At 41.6% G+C, this 19,735-nt stretch overlaps 1 protein-coding gene across 3 annotated transcripts in view; it reads right to left on the bottom strand.

Moving 5' to 3' along the window:
* Nucleotides 1–295: 295 nt before the first annotated feature.
* Nucleotides 296–19,735, bottom strand: part of fndc5b (fibronectin type III domain containing 5b) — a 27,607-nt gene continuing 8,167 nt past the window's right edge. For all 3 annotated transcript variants that reach the window (XM_034094817.1, XM_034094816.1, XM_034094818.1), the window contains exons 3-6: nt 18,280–18,478; nt 8,193–8,282; nt 3,451–3,638; nt 296–1,114 (exon numbers count right to left, since the gene is read on the bottom strand). In XM_034094817.1, coding sequence (XP_033950708.1) covers nt 3,499–3,638; nt 8,193–8,282; nt 18,280–18,478 — 429 coding nt within the window. In that variant the 3' untranslated portion in view covers nt 296–1,114; nt 3,451–3,498. The remainder of the gene's footprint in view (nt 1,115–3,450; nt 3,639–8,192; nt 8,283–18,279; nt 18,479–19,735) is intronic.

A 19,735-nucleotide genomic window follows, 5' to 3' on the forward strand; every position in this document is an offset into this window, starting at 1 on the left:
TTAAAGATTCAGAAGGGGTCTCAGAGAAAATGGTTTACATTATAAAACCAGTGGATTATCAGTATTCTCCTACAGTCTGGTTTCCATGCTGGTTTCAGGCCAACCACAATAAAAACTCAGCCAAACTTTGTGTATTATAAATGATGTCTCAAGTCCTTGCACATCCTACATATGGTGCTGAAAATGCAGTGATGAACAAAAAGGAAAGCTCAAAGATTGACACTGAGGTTAACTTATGGATTTCAAAACATGGAAGTTGTACAATTTGTATTTGAAGTGAGACAAGACTGCGGTGAAAGATTGCCTGTTCAAGCCTTGAACTTTATCTGAATTATGGATGTATTCAGACAGTGTCATCCAACTCATATAAGGACAGTATGGTGAGATTTAAAAGTGACAAAGTGTTAAGGTTACCTATCAGAAAGTAAGATGCATCATTTAACTGATGACACAAGGCAGGAGACAAGACTCAACGTGCAATATTTCTGACCAAATAACATAATTATACCGTATTAAACTGGGATTGTGAGGGCTCAAACAATCACATTAGCAGGAGCACCAAACACCACTGGACCTATTAGAGACCATCAAAGAAAGACAGGGAGATTGATGGGCTGCTACACAAAGAGCTGTTAACACAGGAAGGAAAGAATGTAGATAGAAGGATAGAAAAAGTATTGATGTTGTTTAGTTGTGTGCTGACTTTTACCTCAACCATCTTATTCAGGTGTTCCCACTGGTCTGCCATGTCTGACCTTAGAAGCCAAAACAACAACAACCAGACTTCCATGTTTGATGATCCACTTCTGGGATTCGATGCCACTGATGAAAAGCAACCAGAACGTATGAATCAAGCAGTTCTTGTGTATAGGACAATACATCCCCTCCATGCTTTGACAGTGATTTGTAGGTGTCTATATCGACCAGAGTCGGCTGCAGTCCAGTTTTGGTCACTCACAACAAATGTAAATGTATGTTTGCCCTCTTCTGTTTCATCTCTGACTGTTCACACGTGTGTCCGTTGTTTCGGAAGAGTTCTTCATGATGTAAAGGAAGAGTTTCTGTAATGGTTTGTCGGTGCTTCAGTACGATGGCTTTCTGTTGGTCTCAGGGTCTGGAGGAAACACATTGACTTGATGAGAGACAAAGTACAGTAAGGGTTCAGATATTGTGAAGACTGGAAAGAAAAGTACATACAATTAGAAACATCTTAAAGGTCACCGATTATGCAAAATCCACTTGTCCATGTCTTTTCTACATCAACATCTGTCCCCTCTTCTTCATGTCTCTTCTACATCACCATGTGTCCTCTATTCTGTCTCTTCTCCATCAACATGTGTCCCCTTTCAACATGTGTCCCCTCTTCTTCATGTCTCTTCTACATCAACATGTGTCCCCTCTTCTCCATGTCTCTTCTACATCAACATGTGTCCCCTTTCAACACGTGTCCCCTGTTCTTCATGTCTCTTCTACATCAACATGTGTCCCCTCTTCTTCATGTCTCTTCTACATCAACATGTGTCCCCTCTTCTTCATGTCTTTCCTACATCAACATGTGTCCCCTCTTCTCCATGTCTCTTCTATATCAACATGTGTCCCCTCTTCTTCATGTCTCTTCTACATCAACATGTGTCCCCTCTTCTTCATGTCTCTTCTACATCAACATGTGTCCCCTCTTCTTCATGTCTCTTCTACATCAACATGTGTCCCCTCTTCTTCATGTCTCTTCTACATCAACATGTGTCCCCTATTCTTCATGTCTCTTCTACATCAACATGTGTCCCCTATTCTTCATGTCTCTTCTACATCAACATGTGTCCCCTCTTCTTCATGTCTCTTCTACATCAACATGTGTCCCCTATTCTCCATGTCTCTTCTACATCAACATGTGTCCCCTTTCAACACGTGTCCCCTCTTCTTCATGTCTCTTCTACATCAACATGTGTCCCCTCTTCTCCATGTCTCTTCTACATCAACATGTGTCCCCTCTTCTTCATGTCTCTTCTACATCAACATGTGTCCCCTCTGTGGAAAGAGACTCTGAAAGTTTCAGGAACAAAGATTTTCTCTCTTTTTGATCCATTTCTATAAAAACCTGTCTGAAAATGAGCTGATCAGATTTTGGCCACTTTGTGATGTCATAACGATGTGTTGTCTTGTGTAGCCATTAGCCAATCAGCAACCAAGGTAACCCCCCCCCCCCCCTTATCACCTGAATCTCCTCCGAGAGCACCATTGTGTTCTTTGTAACCAAATGTCTCTCAGAGGGGCGTGGGGAGGGGCTCCTTATGTTCATCTAAAGTAACAGACAGAGAATCAGCACTTTTGAAACAGGCCTGAAACAGAGGGGATTATGGGTAATGCTGCGATGATCTGTTTGGTGTTAGGAGCCAAACACTTCAGAGACATGTTTGTATATATCTGACACCTATCATATATTGATGAAAAACAGTATAATAGGGGACCTTTAAAATGTATTATTACAAAATGACCTGTTGCTGAACCTTGTTCCATTTACGTAGCTAGGCCTACTTCCCAAGTCTTTCTCCAACGTACTTATTGTATATAGTGGACTCGTTTTAAAACAAAAAGCGTCTCAGAGTTTCAAATATATGCTTCATGGCTACGTGAATGCTACACATATGATTAAGTTTAGAGCTCTGCCCATTTTTAAGACAGCCCATGATTCTGAAACGCCAAACCCCATTGGCTCGCATGCTTTTTTATGACAGCCTGTTAACCTCAAACACCCATTGCCCTGAAAACATATAGTTTTGCTGCAACAAAGAAAAGCATGTGGCACTTCTTTCTAATTAGCTAGTACTCTTTGTATTGTTGGTTATAATGTGAACAACATAGGTCCAAGCACTGAGCCCTGTGGCACTCCATGGCTAACTTTAGTTTGCATGGAAGATTCATTGTTGACACATACAAACTGAGACCGTTTAGATAGATCTAAGCAGTGCTTCTCAAAGTGTGGTCCGCGGACCACTGGTGGTCCGTGAGCGCCCCCTAGTGGTCCGTGAGTATATTGGTAACATTTCACATTTGAAATAAATAAATGTATTTAAGTTTTCCGCACTCTCATGGGAATATCTCCGCAATGGAACGAGCTTAAGTTTCATTTTCAATTGCATGACATAGCCCAGCGCAACACCTTCATCACACATGTTGCCACTTGTTTGTACCATTTTCAGGCGATTTGCAAAAAACGATGTGTTTTTGGATATTTGTGGAGTTAGGTGGTCCGCCAGTGTTTTTTTATTGGTTAAGTGGTCCTTGGTATGAAAAAGTTTGAGAAACACTGATCTAAGCCTAAAGCAGTTCCCTTTATGCCAACTAAGTGCTCTAGTCTTTGCAATATGATGTCATGGTTGATAGTATCAAATGCAGCACTGAGATCAAACAAGACAAGAATAGAGACAAGTCTATTAGAAGGTCATTCCTCACCTGTCCTGAGGTTGCAGGAGTCGGTTATTGCCCGAGGCTCTGCTGGTCTCAGACGTTGCTGCGCAGTATTCCCCCACGTGGGTGCTCTGGAGTACTGCACTCTGAGGAGTTCTTGGCTTTGTCCTTGTTGTTGTTGGGCTCGTTGTCTTTGATGATGTCGTACTGGCGACAAAACAGGACTATCACCCCTGGGAGACAAATGGACATCATAATCAAACCGTGCATAAAAAGAGTGTACTAACAAGCGTCGGTATGTAACGAGCAACAAATGACGATGGTTTGTCATGTTAAGTTATGGCTAGTTTGGGATACGTACTTATATTTATTTTAGGGCTGTCAAACGATTACAATTTTTAATCAGATTAATCACAGCTTAAAAATTAATTAATCATGATCACCATTCGAACTATGTCCAAAATATGCCATTTCTTTATGTATATTGTTGGGGGAATGGAAAGATAAATGACAGAAGGCGGATACATCCATTTAACATGTTTATTGTAACATTTTTCAGTGTGTCAAAATGAAAGAGAGCACCTATCAATCATCAAACCGTGGGGTCTTAATTCATTACGTGTTGATTTCTATCAACGGGGGAGTACTTCAGGAAAATCGACGGGGGGGGGGGGCTAGTGGAGTACTTCGTGACCACAGAGTGTGAACGTTGTGATCAGCTGTTTTAGCGCAGTTCTCCAGTGAAGGGGGGGAGTCTCCCTCCGCAGCCGGTTGGCACAATTCCGTTGTACAGACCGACGTTAACAGCAGCCCTGTCTGTGCACACGGAGACCGACTCTGTCGTCCGGTGATCTAACCACCTTCTGGAAAAGCTTCACAGGTACGTCGGTACGCAAATGCGCTTTGTGACACAAGTGACGGTACGCATTTCAGATTACGCACATAACCTGCGTACCCGTTATGTGCACCCCTGTACTACAGCAAAAGTATTCTCCGTCGGGACTTCCTGCAACAACACCACGCCGTTATCTTGATTCTGATTGGCCAGAAGACATTATCAAAGATGTTCTATTGAGAAAAGGATCACTACGTGACAAAAGTTTTCAAAACCGTTTCTAGTCTTCGGTATTTCCAGACAAGTGGCTACTGAAATCAATCTTACTAACTGCTGTCTGTGCAATTTACTCCGCGCGAGTTGGCGGCCTTTATTTTGCTTACTTTAACATCATTTTTCATGGTGGGGCTAAGCCATGTCTTGGTATGGGTGTAGCCTACCTCAGCCATACCCTGGTGCTGCCACTGGTGGGATGTATGGGGCGGGCCATTCTGCGTTAAATGCATTAAATATTTGAACGCAATTAATTAAAAAAATTAATTACCGCCGTTAACGCGATAATTTTGACAGCATTAATTTATTTTAATTCGAAAAGCCCCAGAACAAGCAAGTAAGAATGGAAATATTTGCCAATTTTTACAGTAATTAAAGCTAGTATGCTGCAGTACCTTTTCTATAAAAGAAAGTGATACATTCTGACTGATAACATTTGGAAAATCTAAAATGGTTCTGTTGAATTATTTTGTCCCCATTTCGGTGAACACATGAAAAACCTTATTTCCAGCCCTATTCACCTCGATACAAAGCAACACATCTTCCATTAAGAGGTGTAGGAGGTCACAGATTAGGTGTTCTTGTAATTCTCCATTTATTCAACCGTCTTTGAAATGTCAATAAAGCAGACCAAACTGAAGCGAGAGATATGAATAGGGTGAACACACACACACGAAGATATGAACTCGATGACAAGATAGCCATGTGAGGTCTGCCTTCAGTGAAGAAGATTCAAGGGGCAGATAGATGCGAAGAGAGATAGATAACAAGCACAGAAAAAAGAAGAAAGAGAATAATTCATGACGGTGGAGAAGCGGGAGGAACGGGCTTCAGTCTGGGCTGTTCTGCTTATATCAGCCTCCATTCATCTGATCGCACCCAGGGCTAGGATGGGATATCCCACTGTGACATCCCCCAGAAAGCCTCATGGGCCCAATTAAAACCCAATTCACCTTCTTCATTTTCTGTCCTTTTCATCCCCCTGCCCTCCTTCTCCCTCCAACTGTCTTTGATTCTCAGCCTCTCGTGCTCTCGTGGTATAGGCAAAGGGGATCCAGCCTGCTTGTTCTTACTGTATCGGCAACATACAGTATTCAGGCCATATTTGTATCTCATTAAACTTTGTTTAGTTTGTTGGAAGATATTTTACACAGCCGTGTGCATCTGTAAAACAGTGCTATGATGCAGAGGGAGAACTGTAGCACAGATAATGACTGGGAGGCTGTGATAATAAGCAAGCTCAGTCCTTTATCTTGATGCAGGAAACTGATGCAACAACCAGTTTAGTGAATATCATGATGTCGTCTTTTTGCACTACTTTTTATTTTGTATTTTTGTGTTTTATTATATGTTGCATTGCTGAGGAGCTCAGGTCAGAAGAATTTCATTGCCATTTCTACTCTGTATGACAATAAAACCTTTGAGTCTTTGAATGATAGAAATGTGACTTCACTTTTTTATCTAGATGGAGGTCCCGAATATCTCCTTTGAAAAAAAGTAAAGCTTTTATTTGGATGTTGGTTTTAACAGAAAGTCATCCATCTGACCTCAACATGTTTTTCTCTCTTACATGTACATAGTTTACTTACTTCATCAATACATTCACGATTGTATCACTAGCACTATTTTTTATGGCACTATAATTTCTTTCTTTCTTTAGGTCTACCGTATGTTGCACTGATGGCAGGGGCTGTGAATACGTTTTTGTGGCTCATGACAGACAAACCAAACCAATCTTTTGTTCTAGAACGGGTCTTTTGCTTCGGCGTGTTGCCTAATGGCCACCATAGTTCCAAGAGACGCTGCCCAGATGATGTTGCGCACTGAGGTGAAGGTCCTGAAAGATACCACGGTTTTGCACTTTGAGGCTTATTAACGCAGTGTTGTAACAGGAGGAGGGAGCCTCGGGGTAAACTGCTACACTGTCTCTAACAATTAAAATGTAAAGGCAATTTTATAGACATTTAAAGGTCACCTATTATGCAAAATCCACTTCTTCATGTCTCTTCTACATCAACATGTGTCCCCTCTTCTTCATGTCTCTTCTACATCAACATGTGTCCCCTCTTCTTCATGTCTCTTCTACATCAACATGTGTCCCCTCTTCTCCATGTCTCTTCTACATCAACATGTGTCCCCTCTTCTTCAATCAATCAATCAATCAATCAATCAATCAATGTTTATTTATATAGCCCAATATCACAAATGTTACATTTGTCTCAGTGGTCTTCACAGTGTGTACAGAATATCAGTATGACAATACGACACCCTCTGTCCTTAGACCCTCACATCGTACAAGGAAAAACTTCCAAAGAAAACCCAGTTTAAAGGGAAAAATGGGAGAAACCTCAGGGAGAGCAACAGAGGAGGGATCCCTCTCCCAGGACGGACAGACGTGCAATAGATGTCTTCATGTCTCTTCTACATCAACATGTGTCCCCTCTTCTTCATGTCTCTTCTACATCAACATGTGTCCCCTCTTCTCCATGTCTCTTCTACATCAACATGTGTCCCCTCTTCTTCATGTCTCTTCTACATCAACATGTGTCCCCTCTTCTTCATGTCTCTTCTACATCAACATGTGTCCCCTCTTCTGCATGTCTCTTCTACATCAACATGTGTCCCCTCTTCTTCATGTCTCTTCTACATCAACATGTGTCCCCTCTTCTCCATGTCTCTTCTACATCAACATGTGTCCTCTCTTCTCCATGTCTCTTCTACATCAACATGTGTCCTCTCTTCTCCATGTCTCTTCTACATCAACATGTGTCCCCTCTTCTCCATGTCTCTTCTACATCAACATGTGTCCCCTCTTCTTCATGTCTCTTCTACATCAACATGTGTCCCCTCTTCCTCATGTCTCTTCTACATCAACATGTGTCCCCTCTTCTTCATGTCTCTTCTACATCAACATGTGTCCCCTCTTTTTCATGTCTCTTCTACATCAACATGTGTCCCCTCTTCTTCATGTCTCTTCTACATCAACATGTGTCCCCTCTTCTTCATGTCTCTTCTACATCAACATGTGTCCCCTCTTCTTCATGTCTCTTCTACATCAACATGTGTCCCCTCTTCTTCATGTCTCCTCTACATCAACATGTGTCCCCTCTTCTCCATGTCTCTTCTACATCAACATGTGTCCCCTCTTCTCCATGTCTCTTCTACATCAACATGTGTCCCCTCTTCTCCATGTCTCTTCTACATCAACATGTGTCCCCTCTTCTTCATGTCTCTTCTACATCAACATGTGTCCCCTCTTCTTCATGTCTCTTCTACATCAACATGTGTCCCCTCTTCTCCATGTCTCTTCTTAATCTTAATCTTAATGGAGTTTTATTTGAGTTATTAATTTAAACTTTTTGTCTAAGAGATGCTGATTTGAAACCGTTGTTTCATACAGTTACGGCACTTCCTGTTTCTGCCAGAGAGACGGGAGGCCGTCCCAAAGCTTGCTGCTGTGTTTACTCCCTCCATCTGACAGGAGGGAGCCTCGTTGAGCTGCGATTGTGGCTACAGACGGAGTTCACTCCGTCACGGAGGGGTAGGGTGGAGGGAGTGGTTTGGGATTGGGCCGTAGTCTCTTCATATAACCTCAATCAGAGAGCTTATTTGCCCCAGAGACAGTGGAGTCCTTAAAGGGCTGCAGTGATGAATGTGTGTTGCTGAAGAGGAATATTACCTGCCCACATGATGAGCACCACAACGATGATGATGAGTTCTCCTGCCCTCAGCTGAGCATCCTGACCAACCTCCTCCATTGTCACCTCATCTGGGGAGAACACAAACACACTCAGAGTCAACAAAGTGCCTCTGAGGACGCTGAGATGTATTGTGCCAGAGAGTGAAGGTGAAATGGCCACCTCTCTGAAACTCTGCAGGGAAAGATAAAAGACTAGAGCAGGGCGACAGGAGAGCAGAGAGCTGTTCGTTTTCCTTTGTGGCCGGTGTAATTAAAGTTAAGTGAGAGCAGCGGCCTACAGAGACAGAGGGCTGCATCACAAACCCCATCTCTCACGTCTGACAGGAAGCTGGCACCAATCACAGGGCTCAAGGTTTGAACACAGTCCGGACTCTCTGTAGCGTGGTGCTAGCCCAAAACACCCTCGTCAAAATGATCATTTCCTGCAGTTGTGAATATGGCATTAACACATAGATAGATAGAACAGATAGATAGATTCCTTTATTGTCACTACGGCAACAGTCCAAGCATTCCCAATGGTGCAATCACACATAACAGACAGTACAAGTATCATTTGACAATACAAGCTAACAACTTTGAATATATACTATATAAAGTGACAACAAATGTGACCTATGCTACATAGACAAGTACGCTTACAGAACAATGCAAACATTACCATACAAATACAAATACAAGAACAAAACAGTCAAGGCAGTACAAAAATGTAAACAAGTCAATAAATAAGTTATTGTACATGTGTATATCAGTCACTTACTGTAGATGTCTTTACTTGCATAATTAGAGGGGTCTATAGAACCCACTAGTTTAAAGCGGCCTTTTTTACTGTATTTTTCTTACAGCTTTTTAGATTGCCACAGCTACTAAAATCTCAATGCAATGAAATAACCATTTTGCAGTAATATAAATATAAGAGGGTATAACATTTAGTGAAAAAACATAAATGTAATGTCTAGTATGTCTAGTGTCTGTAATGAATGTATTTCATTCAACATGACAATCACATTTTCATGGATACAGGGCTCGGAAGACATGTCCTACCAAGGAAGCGTCCTCGACATTGAAAAACAGCCCAGGTTTGCGAAGTGAAGCAGATGCGAAGTGTCTTAAACCTGCATTATTTCTAATGGCCAGCAGGGGGCAACTCCACTGCTTGCAAAAATAAGATGGATTCTAGAGAAGTGTATGAGAAAATGACCCTACTTCTTACTTGATCTAAGTAAGCATTTCCCTAATGAGTTAATGGTCTCAAACCAGGGGCGGACTGGCCATCGGGACGTTCGGGACGAATCCCGATGGGCCGGTACTGAAGTGGGCCGGTCGGACGATGTGGGCCGGCCGGTAACCGGCAGGGCTCGACATTAAATGGCCCGCTGGCCCGGAAGCACTATTTAGACACCCCGGGCCAGCATAACGTACTTTCCACTTGCCCGCGCTCGGGCCACTAAAAATATTGCTTTTAAAAAATGGTCCTGTGGTATTGGTATTTTGACTAGCAATTTAGTTAAATAGTTTCGTTTATCAACGCTACAACATAGCGTTCCGTGAGTCGGTTGTCGTTGTTGGGTGAAAAGCAAACAGCTGTTTGCTGCGGAGTGCAGCGCGAGCAGGCTCTTGTGAGCGGGAGCACGCTCCTTCACTACAGACTATCGCGCCACCTAACCATTCGCCAAATGTTTTTAATACCAGCGGTAACCGGCCAAGCGCCGGGCAAAAAACAATCTTCAAATAAAAGAAAGTCACCGGAGGAGTTAACGGAGAGTGACAGGGAGTATGAGAAGAAGAGGGAGAGAAAGTTTCAGCCAGCTTGATCGATGGAGTTGGCTGCAGTGACGCGTCCTAAAACCCTTTTATAATCTATCGATTAGATTTATGATTCGAACATTATAAAAGTAGGGTAGACGTGTGGAGATTATCCGGCTGAACAAAACGTGCATTTATCAAACGGGGTTGTTTTCCACAGACCTTATTTCCAGCTATTTTCCAAAACCCTGTGGAGAAATCCCATGGCTTTTTGTGGAGGGAACCAGCAGCTTACTTCCTGGTTTCAGGACGCGTCACTGCACCTCTCAATATGATGCCAGTATAAACAAGGTCTTCTGTCGGCTCTGTACATCAATGCCGACCTATGCTGACAAGTAAGTGAAGAGTAGAAAATATAAAGGTATTGGCAAAATGTCCCAGCAGTTTAGGATAATGAAGGTTCTAATCAAATCAATTACATATAGCCATTATATGTCTAACTCCTGATGACAGGAAGGCAGAAAGTGCATTATACAAATAATAAAATAATAATAATAGCAGACATTTTTTAACAATATCATTATTTTAATAAACCAAATATGAACAATTGAGGAAAATGAGGAAGAACTGATGATTAAAATGTTGTAGTACAAGTAGTAATGTAGTTAGTACATACATTACTATTGCAACAAATGTGTTAATTTTCTTCATTATTTCTTCACCCGGTCGACAATTTACTTGTGGTACCGCGGTGGGCCGGCGGTACCGAAGTGGGCCGGTCGAGAGTCCCGGGCTGATTTGTAGTCCCAGTCCGCCCCTGTCTCAAACACTAATTTTAAGTCTTTCCCAATAAAGCCTGAAGTTGATTTTGAACTATGTTCCAATTCAGAGGAAATCAGACGATAAAGCAAGGTTTCATTAAGGAAAAGGCTACCTTACGATTGACAGGTAATTTGACATTTCTGACCGTTTCACAACATGTGATTTAACAATTTGGTGGCATAAGAATGTTGGTTGTGCTTATCTCTCCATTCTTGTGGTTGTGGACGACTTGTGGTTAAAAAAGTCGTCCACAAACCCATAGATGGCTACCTCCACTTCTTTTATAGTGTATGTTTTAACTCAAAGCCAAGGGTAATGGTAAAAAACTATATAAACAAACCATTGAAGCATTCCAAAGAGGCTTAATGTGTTTTTAGGTAAAGCAGGTAAGTATTTAGAGGTTCAAGCAGTGGCGAGCCGTGACTTTTATTCCTAGGCCCTCTTACCCCCCCCCCCTTCCGTCGAGTTATTACGTCACAGCGTATACTTCAGCGGAATATCAAAACAACGGCCCGGGGTGCAAAACGCATCAATGAAAGCGACCCTCTACCACACAAAGCAACACCTGTAGATAACCCTATTTGTGTTCTTTGAAATTGAAAAGGATATTGCATTGTGTTTGTTATTTTCGTTGCAGTTGTATGTCTTAAGTGTAATTTGGCCTGCTTTTATTTTGAAGGCGAGTTAATGCTGTTGCCAGGAAGTTGTTGTTGCTATGGAAACAAGAAAAGTTTCACAGCGGGTGGAACTTATCATAAAGTCCGCGATAATAACACCCACCCATTTAGAGGGAAGATAGGATTGGTCAATTGTACTGTCATTTGACATTACTCTCTCGTTCAGTTACTATAGCGACCCTCTGTGAATTCACAGCTGGACCGCCTGGACAGCTCCTCTCTTCACACTCGCAGAGACGAGCTTCTTTCATTTAACCCTTCACATTCCAACAGAAACTGAATAGGCAGATTCGAAGGAATTATTTCCTTGGAAATGTTATTTTAAATAAAATTAAATCAAGTTATTTTGGTCAAACTAATGAAAAATATAACAAAAAAAAAATATTAAAAAAAATATTAAAAAATAAATAAATATATTTAATGTTTTTAAATATAATTTTTTTAGAATATCTTAGGCCCTCACAGAGGGCCTAGAGGTCCCTGACGGCTCGCCACTGGGTTCAAGATCATTTTCCAGAAGTGAGGATAAGCTTGTTCAAAGTCATATTTGCCAACTTAAAAAAAAGAAGCACAGACATTTATAACTCTATGGGCAGGGTGAAGAGTGTGATGATCATCCTCCTGTTTCAATTACTAGTTTGAGTGAAATCGTTTTTCTATGCTCACAAGTCTCCTGTTGCCATGGTGAACCCTCTTAGCTGAATACATGTTTCTGATGTGAGAGCAGACCTTCCCTGAATAAGATATGTTTGGGTTGTGTTGTCTTGTATCTGTAAGTTCACGTCTACTTCTCTCTGCACGTTGTCCCTTCAGTAGGCTGAACAACGGAGAAATACTTTCAAATGAACGCTTAACAGACCTCAGTCTATCTTACAGGTAATATAAAAGTATGCTTGGATGAGGGTGCCAATTACAGAGTAGCCTGGGCTTCCGTTAAGGGAGGCGTGTGGCGCAGTGGGTAGAGCGTTGGTGTTGGGATCATGGGGTCACACGTTCAAACCCCACTGCAGTCAGCATGTCGTTGTGTCCCTGAGACACTTCACCCCAAATTGCTCCTGTGGGGATTGCCCACAGTATTGAGTATGTGAGTCGCTTTGGATAAAAGCGTCTAACAAGGAACATGTAATGAGACTTGAGCTGGACTGAAAACATGGTTTGTGAAGTGTTGGTGTGTCTCTAACACCTAACATTATGAAAATGCATTTCAAATTTCCTGTATGTCTGGCATCATGGATCATGCATAAAATGATAATACATATGCATTTATTGTTCATGCCATAAGTGAGAGAGTTCCAACTTTGTTCCGACTCTCACCTATGGCCATGAAGGATGTGGGATGACCGAAAGAACTGGATTGGGATTACAAGAGGTTAAAATGGGTTTTTCTCAGTTGGGTGGCTGGCATCAATGTTAGAGATAAGGTGAGGAGTTCAGAAGGGACTTTGAGTTCAGCCTTTTCTCCTTAGCATAGAAAGGAGCCACTGAGGTTTGCTGGGAAGAGATCGAGGGGCAGACCCAGGACCAGTTGGAGGAATTATAACTTGGAATAACTTGGAATCGCCCAGTCAGAGCTTGTTGATGTGGCAGGGAAAGAGAAGTTTGGGACTTGGGTTGTTAATGAATGGATGGATGGATTATTCATGCACGAGGAACAGGTGCAATAAAATATGTATAACCTTATAACAGTATTCACCGTACCTGAAAGGCGCAATCATTAAAAGTAGGTTTAATTAGAGGATAATCAAATTATTAGAACTTGAGTTAAACCTGAGGCTAAAACAAACTCCAATGAATGCTGTCAAATACACCTGTCCACAAGCCTGGCCCTATTTTCTTTGTTCTATGTAGAAAACGTCAAGCAAAACTCCATAAGAAGTAATCCACATGCTTCTACAATTCCCGACTTCAGGCTTTTGTTAGGAAGACAAATACCATTGCACCTGTACTGGGAAAATCACAACACTTTAGTTGTTCTGGTCTAAACTGACAGCTGCACCGCTGTCAGAGATAAATTAAAGGCATAAGCTCTGATACTGTAGCAAGGAGGCCGTGCGATGTTTTACTGCTGGGAAAGATTGATTTACAAGAACTGCAGATTTTGCAGCTCCTTGTATAACGTAATAACCAACACTACACATCAACACTAGACATCAAATATTCACTATATGATAAAAACTTTAGTGCATTTAGATTTTTTTGCAATGTTTTGTTATATTGACATATGAGTTCCAGACTGGAAGCCGGGCAGATACAGAGTGCGATCACCAGACAGATAGGAGCACAGATTGTGTGTTGTGTTGCATTGTACCTGCAGATACTACATGGTGTCAGGCTGATTAATACCCGCTTAGAAGGGGAAGGGTAGCATTAATGGCTAGGAGATTTAATCAGCACCGCTAATGAATGCTTCCATAAACACACATATACACACACAACTTGCTAAAGGAGAACTTCCATCAAAGTCTGAGAAAACAAAACAAGTCAGTCCCTTAACATCGGGACAAATCGTCCAACTAAACACCGCAGTTCATTGCAGCTATTTCATACGAGTATCAAGTCGGAAATGTTTTATTGTTTCTTAAAGAGGCCCTTTCATGCTTTGTTGTGCTTTCCCTAGCTTTGTGTGCATGTAAATGGTCTCCAAAGGCTAAAATCCCAACGTTTCTCTCCAACACACTCCCCTTCTGCCTGAAACGCCTTCAATGGACCGCTTTGTTTACATCTGTAACATAGTGACATCACTGTGTGACACTTCTATTGGCTAGCGCTCGATCACATTGTACGTGATAGGCTAAGGGGCGGGACATCTTTAAGCGGTCGACCAATCACAACAGAGCCGGCCAGCTAACCAATCAGAGCAGACTGGGCTCTGGTTTAAGGCAGAGGGTGAACAGAGAAAACTTAAAGACATAATAACCTACAATTTCAACTGTGCTTGACTACACAATAGAAAACAATACGAACAACAACACACAAGGGTGTTCGATATTTTTAAATACAATATTCATCTCCCATACATTTACACTGAATGCGTTTAAAGAAAATACAGAACCAAGCGTATTCCCTATCGGTTCAATACAGCCTTTTAGTTTTCGACAAGCCTGCACACAGGGGTGTTTTTAGGGGCCGCTTATCCTTAATGTCTTCTCCTGTTTCCTTATCACTTTGCTGCTGATGAGCATTGTGTGTGTCCCTCTGAAGCAGCTGCTCCACTGTAACTGGGTCGAAATGATCAAATTGGAAGTACTGCAGGCCGTTCCAGATAACAGCCGTCTGCACTCCAGAATCAGAACAATGAAATGCATGGGAAATGTTGTAGGGGTTCTCACAAAGACAGCCATTTCTGCATTTAGCTTGTATTACATTCTCAAATAACATTTTTGTTGTTGTTGTGATGAAGCATGGTTACACAGATATAACAGTTGGATGACTTTATGCCTGTATTTCCATGAAAGGCAGTATCTGTGTTAACGCATGGTTGCTTCTGTTCCCGTGTGCTTTTCTACTAACATTTGTGTGCTTTTGCAGCTATTAAACTTGCATAGTTTACCCGCCTGTGTGTGTTTGAAGCATCTGCTCTGCAGGAGCTAAAACTCTCACTGTTGGTTTCAGGCTCAGTTTTTTTTTGGCTTCGATCGAATTTCACAAAATATGCATGAAATGTAGCTTAAAGGCTTTTTGCACAGATTATGTCTGAACCAAAGTGTTCTTTCAGTAACAGTAAATGGAGACAGAATTATGGACAATTGAGAAAGCTTTTTATGTGCCAGCATCCCTTAACCGAGTGGTTCTCAAAGTGGGGGGCGCAGAGGCAGAGGCATGACAGGGGGGGCGCGAGAGACCAGGAGGAAAAATGTTTTTTATTATTAAAAAAAAAAGATTAAAAATAAATAAATCATATTTTAAGATAAGATAGGATAAGATGGACTTTTATTAATCCCCGTGGGGAAATGGTTTCTCTGCATTTGACCCATCCTAGTGTTAGGAGCAGTGTGCTGCCATTTTGAACGGCGCCCGGGGAGCAGTGTAGGGAACGGTGCCTTGCTCAGGGACACCTCGGTAGCACTTGGTCTTTCCGGGACTTTAACTGGTGACCTTCCAGTTGCCAAGCCCCTAACGACTTCGCCACCACCGCCCTATTTTGAAAAATTATTGATTCGAAAATAATATGATACAGTACTATTACGTCTGGGTCTCTGTGTTTCATTAAAGCTTGGCTCTGTGTGTGTGTGTGGAACGAGCCATTTTGTGTGCGTGCGCGAGCGAGAGAGAGAGCACCGGTACCGGAGATCGTTGTTGTTAGCTTCTGGTGCTAGCGAGCTACGCTAACGGATATAAGGAGTTTTTTCAACAACAAAGTGGAGGAGAGTCCTCTGCTGTCAGACTGAGAGACTCAGTGAGCTAAAGGACTCTCTCAGTGTTATCTCAGTGGGTCTCAAACGTTTTGGTCACCATTAATGTAAACAATTATTTCCGAGGCACACGTTTATATGATCATTATAGTTATAAAAAATAAGAGAATACATTTAAAACAGGTATGAAATACTATATGACATTAAAAAAAGAATAAAGGTTAAAAGGGAAGTGATTTGTAAAATAGTAAATCTGTTTCCAGGTCTGTTTCAAATGGGTGTTGAGAGATGTATCCATAGATCTCTTCATTTTGCTCTCAAACTGCACCAGATTGATGCTTTTAACTTCAATATTTAAAAATCTTCCCGGGGGAGCTTGCCCCCGGACCCCCCTATGTGAGGTCCACACACCACGTATAGAAATAGCACTTGACCCCTGCTTACACCTATATGCCGTGAGCTGATTATCGAGCCTTCATTGTGACAGTCGCGGGTACACTGTGTGTGTGTGTGTGTGTGTGTGTGTGTGTGTGTGTGTGTGTGTGTGTGTGTGTGTGTGTGTGTGTGTGTGTGTGTGTGTGTGTGTGTGTGTGTGTACTGTGTGTACTGTGTGTACTGTGTGTACTGTGTGTGCGTGTGGGGAGTGTTGCAGTAGAACATTGAACTGTAGCGCCCGGTGCATTAATGGGAAACCCTAAAAGTTTGAGCACCCTCTATGAAACGTCAAGCTACCCCACAGCACCCCCAAAATAAATCTCTGGCGCCGCCACTGAGCCTGACTATTTGTGTTGGGGGGGCCTGACTTTTTAATTTCTCCAAAGGGGGGGCCTGACAGAAAAAGTTTGAGAACCACTGCTTTAAAGGAAAAAAATTTTAATCAGAGATGGCAAAAGTACACACATCCTTTACTCAAGTAGAAGTACAGATACTCGTGTTTAAAAATACTCTGGTAAAAGTAGAAGTACTGACTAAACTTCTTTACTCAAGTAAAAGTAAAGAGGCTTTGAAATGTACTTCAGTAAAAAGTACCCATAACTAGCAGCTGCTTTAAAGAGTACCTGACCTCCCTTTATATCAATAGAACAATAATGTCATTGTTAGCTAATGAATGTTTCCATGCTGAACAACGGCAACATGACAACGTTTCCATTGGTCCCTCTTCTTTAGAGAAGACCAGGAAGTGATGGATACACGGATCGTGTTCCAACCAATAGGCACGCAATGACTCTAAAGAATAATGATCACGCACCAACACATATTCAGACTAAAGGAACCAGCTGTTTGGGAAATGAGAGAAGTAGAAAGTACAAGTATTTGTGTTCAACATGTAAGAAGTAGAAAGTACAGGTATTTGTGTTCAACATGTAAGAAGTAGAAAGTACAGGTATTTGAGTTCAACATGTAAGAAGTAGAAAGTACAGGTATTTGTGTTCAACATGTAAGAAGTAGAAAGTACAGGTATTTGGGTTCAACATGTGAGAAGTAGAAAGTACAGGTATTTGAGTTCAACATGTAAGAAGTAGAAAGTACAGGTATTTGAGTTCAACATGTAAGAAGTAGAAAGTACAGGTATTTGGGTTCAACATGTGAGAAGTAGAAAGTACAGGTATTTGAGTTCAACATGTAAGAAGTAGAAATTACAGGTATTTGTGTTCAACATGTAAGAAGTAGAAAGTACAGGTATTTGTGTTCAACATGTAAGAAGTAGAAAGTACAGGTATTTGTGTTCAACATGTAAGAAGTAGAAAGTACAGGTATTTGGGTTCAAAATGTAAGAAGTAGAAAGTACAGGTATTTGTGTTCAACATGTAAGAAGTAGAAAGTACAGGTATTTGGGTTCAAAATGTAAGAAGTAGAAAGTACAGGTATTTGAGTTCAACATGTAAGAAGTAGAAAGTACAGGTATTTGTGTTCAACATGTAAGAAGTAGAAAGTACAGGTATTTGGGTTCAACATGTAAGAAGTAGAAAGTACAGGTATTTGTGTTCAACATGTAAGAAGTAGAAAGTACAGGTATTTGGGTTCAAAATGTAAGAAGTAGAAAGTACAGGTATTTGAGTTCAACATGTAAGAAGTAGAAAGTACAGGTATTTGGGTTCAACATGTAAGAAGTAGAAAGTACAGGTATTTGAGTTCAACATGTAAGAAGTAGAAAGTACAGGTATTTGAGTTCAACATGTAAGAAGTAGAAAGTACAGGTATTTGTGTTAAAAATGTAAGAAGTAGAAAGTACAGGTATTTGTGTTCAACATGTAAGAAGTGAAAGTAAAAAGTCATCAGAAAAATAAGTAGTGGAGTAAAGTACTGATACCAGAAACATGTACTTAAGTACAGTAACTAAGTATTTATACTCCACCACTTCCCACTTCTGCCCTTAACATTCATGTACTGCTTAGACGTCGTGTAGATAAACCACAGGTAACTTCAGAGATAAACAGGTAAAAGTGAAAGAAGTGTGCTCTGGTCCCTCACCTGGGCTTTTGGACGCCTGCTTCTCCGACTCTTTGGGCGTTCTGAAGAGGACGGGCTCACTAGGGGGGCTGCTGCCTCCCATGCTGATGCTCTGAACATGGACGAAGTACTCCGTGTCCTCATCCAGATCCCACAGAGCACAGGAGCGCGTGGTGGTGTTGACTTCCTGGATGAACCTCAGCATGCGAGCATCCTTCTTCTGCAGAAAGGCAGGGAACAGAAGGGCAGAGGAAAAGTAATCAGGGCCAGCGCATTCGTTGTAATGTGATGAGATATCCTCTTTTCTTTTGGCAGCAACTCAGAGGAGAGGTCAAAGGTCAGGGTTAAACTGGTGCATCAAGCACACTTTCTGACTGTATTAACACATCATACTAGATTATAAAGGTTTTAGAAGTTTATTTCCAACGTGCCCCGACTAGAATCCTGCAGGAACCGTTAACTCTTTGACATGGAGAGATTATACTGAGTAGCAATATCTGCAGTCAAGCTCTGCATTACTTTAAAGGTCTCCTATTATACTGTTTTTCATCAATATATTACAGCTCTCAGATATATACAGAACCTGTCTCTGATTGGCTGAAACACCAAACAGATCATTGCAGCATTACCCATAATCCCCTCTGTTTCAGCCCTGTTTCCAAAGTGCTGATTCTCTGTCTGTTACTTTAGATGAAAATAAGGAGCCCCTCCCCACGCCCCTCTGAGAGACATTTGGTTACAAAGAACTCAATGGAGCTCTAGAGGAGATTCAGGTGATAGGGGGGGGGTTACCTTGGTTGCTGATTGGCTAATGGTTACTCAAGACAACACATCGTTATGACATCATAAAGTGGCCAAAATCTGATCAGCTCATTTTCAGACAGGTTTTTATAGAAATGGATCAAAAAGAGAGAAAATCTTTGTTCCTGAAACTTTCAGAGTCTCTTTCCACAGAGGGGACACATGTTGGTGTAGAAGAGACATGAAGAAGAGGGGACACATGTTGATGTAGAAGAGACATGAAGAAGAGGGGACACATGTTGATGTAGAAGAGACATGAAGAAGAGGGGACACATGTTGATGTAGAAGAGACATGAAGAAGAGGGGACACATGTTGATGTAGAAGAGACATGAAGAAGAGGGGACACATGTTGATGTAGAAGAGACATGAAGAAGAGGGGACACATGTTGATGTAGAAGAGACATGAAGAAGAGGGGTCACATGTTGATGTAGAAGAGACATGAAGAAGAGGGGACACATGTTGAGAAGAGACATGAAGAAGAGGGGACACATGTTTATGTAGAAGAGACATGAAGAAGAGGGACACATGTTGATGTAGAAGAGACATGAAGAAGAGGGACACATGTTGATGTAGAAGAGACATGAAGAAGAGGGACACATGTTGTGTAGAAGAGACATGAAGAGAGGGGACACATGTTGATGTAGAGGAGACATGAAGAAGAGGGGACACATGTT

Source organism: Pseudochaenichthys georgianus, chromosome 11 (genome assembly GCF_902827115.2).
Source record: "Pseudochaenichthys georgianus chromosome 11, fPseGeo1.2, whole genome shotgun sequence".
Taxonomy (NCBI): domain Eukaryota; kingdom Metazoa; phylum Chordata; class Actinopteri; order Perciformes; family Channichthyidae; genus Pseudochaenichthys; species Pseudochaenichthys georgianus.